Source organism: Sphaerodactylus townsendi, linkage group LG01 (genome assembly GCF_021028975.2).
Source record: "Sphaerodactylus townsendi isolate TG3544 linkage group LG01, MPM_Stown_v2.3, whole genome shotgun sequence".
Taxonomy (NCBI): domain Eukaryota; kingdom Metazoa; phylum Chordata; class Lepidosauria; order Squamata; family Sphaerodactylidae; genus Sphaerodactylus; species Sphaerodactylus townsendi.
Window position 1 is genome coordinate 170,625,103 of NC_059425.1, and position 7,011 is coordinate 170,632,113.

Consider the following 7,011-nt stretch of genomic DNA (forward strand, 5'->3'; position numbering starts at 1 on the left):
TCCCACCTGGTGAAGTCCCAAGCTGAAGGCACCTCCCCAGCTAGGCCCAGGCTGAGCTGATTGTTTGGCCAGGAAGGAAGGAGGTCACCCTGCCAGAGAAAGAAGGGCAAACAACTGGGGAAAAAGAAGCCTGCTCATGCACAGCGAGCTCCCAATCCTGAAGCCTGTTCCTGAGCCACCATCTCATCACCTCCCTTGCTCCCCCCTCCATGGACTCTCAAATGGGGGCACAGGTGAGTGTGGGGCCCCTTTCTTTGTTTATCATTGCTCTTCCCTATTGAGACTCAAGGCAGATTACAAGAACGCTGCTAAAATAATTTCAGAGGGTAGCCATGTTAGTCTGCAGTAGAATAGTTAGATTCAAGTCCAGTAGAGACCAACAAAACCTTAGACCTTAGAAACTGACAAAAGTCGAAGGCTTATAACCAGTGGTGGGATCCAAAAATTTTAGTAACAGGTTCCCTCGCCAGCCCCCCCTCAGCAAAGGGGGCAGAGGCATACCTAGGCAAACCTGAGCCCTGGGCAAAACCTGAGTTAGATGCCCCCCCATAGGCAGCCCCCCCATAGGCACCTCCCCAGCTAGGCCCAGGCTGAGCTGATTGTTTGGCCAGGAAGGAAGGAGGTCACCCCACTCGACCATGACCCCAAAATATTTTTTTTGCACCAGGTCATTTCTAAAGCATCATCACATTATAGAAAATGCCCCAACTCACAAATCTGAACACAGCAATGGTGAAACACACAGGTTCTTTGATAGAGACTGGTAAGATAAAAAGTACGAAAGGCTGAGAATCAATGAATTGCAGTACCTGAAAGGGATTAACCCAGTTCAGGGAGTTATATTATTAGTCGCAATTGCTATATGGAACCTTCACGTTCAAAGGCAGTATGCCTCTCGGGGAGGCAAGGGCGTGGAGATGAAAAGCGGACCCAATTAGTAACCCCCTCTTGGCACACACAAATAATTAGTAACCCACTCTCGGGAACTGGTGAGAACCTGCTGGACCCCACCTCTGCTTATAACCCTAACACCCTGTTTATCTCTAAGGTGCTACTGGACTGGAATCTAACTGTTCTGCTAAGTTTAGGAATTGTCAAGTGTATTGCAGAGAACTGGAAAGTAAGGATAAGAAGATTTTCATTCATTATTTCATGGGTTTGATCTCCTCCTGAATTTTGGTGCACTAAGCAAATCTCTTTTTAATAAATCAGCAATTGGAGCTTACACGCCCTTACCAGTTCTTTCATTTGCTGCTCATTTTTGTCCCCAGCTTTAGGCACCGTTGTGTAGAACATATATATTCATAATGCACAGTGAACAAAGCAAAAACGGTGTATATTGAGGTCTTTCTAGGTGCAGTTGCATCCAGATTTTTTGAGGGGGTGATGTTTTACCGATACAATACAGCAATTCCTGATGCAACAATTCTGATTGTGAAATGATACCAGGTAATTCATAATTCCAAAAATTGAGCCATTTTTATGAGTGGAGTGTATAAAGGATCCCTATTGTGAAGTAAGTGGTACACAAAAAGAGTTTATCATTCTTTCTAATTCTGAACAATGGCCTCTTAGCGTGGATCAAAAAATCTTCACCATAATGAGATCCCAATACTGAGATAGGGTCTGGATTTTTTTCTACAAACTTGGGTGAAGATTTTTATAAAATGGAGGGTTAAATACTTCACAGTCCAATCCAGGCTTGGGATGGGTCGGTGGGAAGCTCTGCAGCGGCCAGGGACAGCATGGAGAAGGGGCTGCCCACTACCTCCATAGAGATTTTGGAAGGTGTAGGAAGGGGGGAAATCCAAAAACCCACCTATCTCCTGAATATGGTTTGGCATAAATCTGTGGTTGCAGAAGGCAGAATTTCTGGGCAAAATACCCAGTGGAAGCTGATTAAAGTTGCCTCCACCCATGGGAACATCCCTAGCCTATCCTCAGTTATGCCAGCATGGCACTGGAGGAGCCATTTTCTTCCAGGTCAGGAACTATGGATCTGTGCGACATCTGTTTGCCCTCCCCACCAGCATAGGCAGGATAGGCAAACATAATTGATGCAGGCCCATGCTACTTCCAGGTCATGCTGTCCCACCCCCTGGATTGGGCTGCCCAAATCCTAAAAGCAATATCTGTCTCTTTAAGAAAATAATATAGCTGAGATCTTGCAAGACTGTGTGTGGGACAACAGTGGCTATTTGGCTAGTCAACCCCCAGCCAATGTTGCCAGTGATTCCAAAGCTTGGGTAGTATCAGTACAGGAAGAGGGCAAAGCAAACTAAAAGTGACAAAAATAGAAGGGAGAAAGGAGAAAATGGTATAATGGAATACACAAAAAGGTAAAAAGAAGAGGAGGAGGAGGAGGAGGAGGAGGAGGAGTTGTTTGGATTTATCCTTTCTCTTCTGTAAGGAGACTCAAGGTGACTTACAGGCTCCTTTCCCTTTCTCTCCCCACAACAGACACCTTGTGAGGTACGTGGGTCTGAGAGAGTTCTGAAGAACTGTGACAAGCTTAAGGTCACCCAGCAGGAATGTAGAAGTGCAGAAACACATCTGGTTCACCCGGTAAGCCTCTGCCACTCAGGTGGAAGAAAGGGCAATCAAACCCAGTTTTCCAGATTAGAGTCCACCTGCTCTTAACCACTACACCACACTGGCTCTGCAAAAAGGCTTATAAGTATGTAGTAACCCATGTCAAAGGCAGAAAGAGATATTGAGACAAGAGATATTGAGACAGAGAAGTAGATCAGAAAAGTATGGTTGAGTTAATGGGGAGGGGCAGAAGATGCAAGGGGGAGAAATAGAAAGGTAAATAAGGTGGTAGGAGAGAAGGAAAGCGGAAAGGCTTAAGCCTCTGCCAGGGAGAGAGAAAGAGAAAAAGCAAGAGGTCAAGAAGGAAAGAGGAAATGAGATCCTCCCCATGAGTCCTCATGGGTTCCCCACATGAATAGTGAATGAGATATACAAGTCCTTATGTGTTAGCGCTGACACTGCTGTTGTTGATCCCTTCTGTTCTTTGTGATTCATTGATTGCCATGTCACGCTGTTTGTATGAATCGGCAAACGAGAAGCAAGGTTTTTTCTGTCACTGATCAGTTCCAGTCCCGTTTTGCTTTGGTAAGTTGCAGCATCGTGTGCCTTTCAGTTCAACCTGAACTTGGGTAAGTGTAGTAGAGGCAGAAAGAAAGGAATAGAGGAGAAATATAATTGGAAAATAGAAAAGAATATGGACTTAGGAGGGTGTAACTCTGCTTGGACTCCACTGCAAGTTACTTGACATATTGGCTACATCACCTAGTGTTGAGCAACCTGTTTTGAGGAATTTTGAGAACAGATAGCAGATGCCATCAAAATGGCTGCCATGAGGTGGTGAAGCCAATCACACAATGGCTGACTGAAGAGTTCTGTGCAATCTCAAAATATTGAGAAGTTCCAGAAATGTTAAAAAGTTCTGTTCCAAGCATTTTCCTAGGATAGAGGAAGGGTAGCTCTTACTTCGAGGAAAAAGATGCTTTCGGCAAGAAGCAAGGGGCACCAGGAAACACACCAGTAGATGGGTCATTAGGACATTCGTAGAGATCATGTTGGGAATTATTGGGATGAGAATCTGTGGAAATTATTTAATATGAAATTCCTGCACAAGACAATTAATACTTTGTTCCTAGCGTAACTTTCTCTGCATAGGCAGCAACTGAAAATTATAAAATTATCTATTTGAGGGTGATGGAAATTAGGTCTTTTTGTAAATGGTCTTTTGCAGAAATGAAGAGTATTATGCAACTAACGTGAGATCCCCTCTCAGGAACTATATCCACTTAAGACAGTTTCTTCTGAAGAATTTGTCTCAATAGCATCGGGCCATTTCTCCCCCTCTTGAACACATCTCCAGATGATATTTTCTTCATGCTGTCCTTTCCAGTCACAGCCCGTTAGTGTTCCAGCCAGACTTTCATTAACTCACCTGTATAGCTGCCCAGAACAGTAGGCACACGTCTTCAATTGCTTCCGAGTGAAACTTGTGCCAGAAAGCTGCAGGATTTCAACTCAATTGGCAGATGGATTCTTGCCCATAGTGCTCAAATACAATACCTGGCACCATGTTGACTGCCAGGTCACCACACTTGGTTATGTCAGTGTACATGTGCCTCTGTGGCTTGCAGTAGCATTCCCAGCTGTTGGTGGCATATATAAAGCACTCTACCAGCCTCTTGAATCATTCCAGCTGGAGACATTTTTTAAACTATGGACTGCTGTCATTGAAGTTTGCATGCAAATATTCTGTCGAAAACCAGGAACAGCACTGTTCATTGTCATAGTACTTCTGCAGACCCACATGGGTTACTATATACTCATAATACTGCTATGCAAAGATTTTGAAGCTCAAAAACTAGGCTTGGAGATTTGGGTGCAACAAATACTGGATTTGGCCTGAATCTGGGTGAATTCGGGCATATTTGGGCGAAAATTGTCCTGCCCAAATATGAACGAATCTGAATGCAAGGTATTTGGGCGTTTGGGGTTTTTTTTTTTCATTTCAGCCTGTAAAGGGCACATTTTTAAAGCTGGGAGCACCAACATTTCAGGGTATCATCCAGAGACTGTCCTGATGATATCACCTGAGTTTAGTGAAGTTTGGCTCAGGGGAGGCAATGTTATGGATCCCCAAAGGGGGTGCTGTATCCCCTATTGTTTCCAATGGGAGTTAACAGGAGATGGGGGCTACACATTTGATGGTCCATACTTTTGCCTCCCCCCTGAACCAAACTTCACCAGACTTGGGTGGTATCATCAGGACAGTCTCTGGATGATACCCTGACATTTTGGTGCTGCTAGCTTTAAAAATGTGCCCCCTGCAGGCCAAAACACAAAAAACACAAAAAAATCCGATGGACCCGAATTTTTCGGGTATACCCAAATATTCGGGTATATCTGAATATGTTATTTGTCTTATTCAGGCATACAGATAATTTTACAAGGGTATTGACCAAGCCTATCAAAAATTTCCACCATACACTTATGTATGTTGTGGCTTGGTGAAGAGCGTGATGTCTCAAGATGCTCAGAATGTAGATAGTTCATTTTTAATGTGAGACATGACAGTGTCATGTTTGACAGCCATTTTGTGGGAGAAAATTTTTGTCAAGCACCAAGGTCAAATCTGGAGCGACAGGCCCGATGGTTGTTGGTTCCAATGGATCTGAGATTAGCGTCAGTGCTCTTGTCTCCAATCACAATGCCAAAAAAGGCACAATCCAGTTCTACCCTGACATTTCCTGGGAAAAATACTTCAGAGCCTGCCCATTAAAAGGCTTTAAATAAGCACAAATATGCAGAACATGCATTGTCAAAGTCATCCAAGTTCCCTTTCTTCTCCCCATCATGAGACCATGGTTTTGACATAGCCACTTCTCTTGATTTTTTGAGCTTCAAAATCTCTCTGAGGCAGGACTGCATGTGCACAGTAACCCATGTGTGACTGCACAGGTGACCACTAGAAGGACTGCCACAGGTAAGTGCAACCCTGTAATTCACAGGGTGCCAGTTCGCTTTTGCTATGGTGACAACAGTTGTCCTCCATGCTTTTCAGGATGTAATATTGATTGCTGAGAGTGCACACCTAATCTTTATATATGTAGGTGTGCCCTGCAATCCTAAATAGGGGTGTGACTGTGTTCAAGATAGCCCTGTTAACTTTGTCAGTGTAATTCATCCTTCATCTTAATTTAGATAAAATCAAATTGTATCACAGACGGATGAGAAGCTTTAAGAAAATAAGAAAGAGCCTGCTGGATCAGACCAGAGTCCATCTAGCGCAGCACTCTGCTACTTGCAGTGGCCCACCAGATGCCTTTGGGAGCTCACATGCAGGATGTGAAAGCAATGGTCTTCTTTTGCTGCTGCTCCCGAGCACCTGGTCTGCTAAGGCATTTGCAATCTCAGATCAAGGAGGATCAAAATTGGTAGCCATAGATTTGCTTCTCCTCAATAAATCTGTCCAAGTCCCTTTTAAAGCTATCAGGTTAGTGGCCATCACCACCTCCTGTGGCAGGATATTCCAAACACCAATCACATGTTGCGCGAAGAAATGTTTCCTTTTATTAGTCCTAATTCCCCCCCCCCCCACCCAGCATTTTCAATGTATGCCCCCTGGTTTTAGTATTGTGAGAAAGAGAGAAAATTTTCTCTCTGTCGACATTTTCTACCCTGTGCATAGACTTTATAGACTTCAATCATATCGCCCCTCAGACCTTGTATAAGAAAGGTTGTTTGCATAATATGCAATTTGCATAATATGCAATTTAACATTACTGATAATTGATACATTGATTAATAATCCACAAAGTTTCTGCAGCTGGGAACTGAGTCATTTGTTAGGACAGGAACATATGATGCTGCCTTGTACTGAGTCAAGGCACTGGTCCATCAACATCAGTAATGTCAACTCAGACTAGGAATGGCTGTTCAATCTGTCAGGTGGAGGCCTTTGACATCACCTACTACCTGATTCTTTTCACTGGAGATGGCAAGGATTTAATCAGGGACCTTCTGCATGCCAAGCAAATGCTCCACCACTGACAATGGACCCCTCCCCTCCGGTAGTATACATGAGGGCCTTTTATGCACGTGGTCTGCCTCACACTGAGCACACATTCCCTTTGAGTTTGATTCTTGATTATGCACTCATTTTGGCCTTTCTGGAAATCACCACTCTCTCAGATCATAGAAGCTAGGTAGTTTTTGAAACTGGGCAGGGAAGAAGAGGGGAATTAGGATGTGTTATGCTTCCTTCGGCTTGTCTAGCACCTCCCTGTCTTCTCCCGACCACATAACCCCTCTTCCTGCCAGGCTTGAAAGGACTGGTTTTTTACATTTTCTCACTGCAGGTCTATTAATAATGCAATAGACCGGTGAAAATTTGACATGGTCTATTATTGCATTATCAATAGACCCAAGCTAGTTCCACAAAAAAAAAAAAAGTGGCAGGCAACCTTCCCAAGCAGGAAGTTTCAC

General features: G+C 43.9%; 1 protein-coding gene across 1 annotated transcript in view; it reads left to right on the forward strand.

Moving 5' to 3' along the window:
• The first annotated feature begins 209 nt into the window (after positions 1-209).
• RNASEH2B (ribonuclease H2 subunit B) overlaps positions 210-7,011 on the forward strand; it is a 19,781-nt gene continuing 12,979 nt past the window's right edge. Inside the window, exons 1-3 of the mRNA XM_048506099.1 lie at positions 210-233; positions 1,049-1,120; positions 5,485-5,509. Coding sequence (XP_048362056.1) covers positions 210-233; positions 1,049-1,120; positions 5,485-5,509 — 121 coding nt within the window. The remainder of the gene's footprint in view (positions 234-1,048; positions 1,121-5,484; positions 5,510-7,011) is intronic.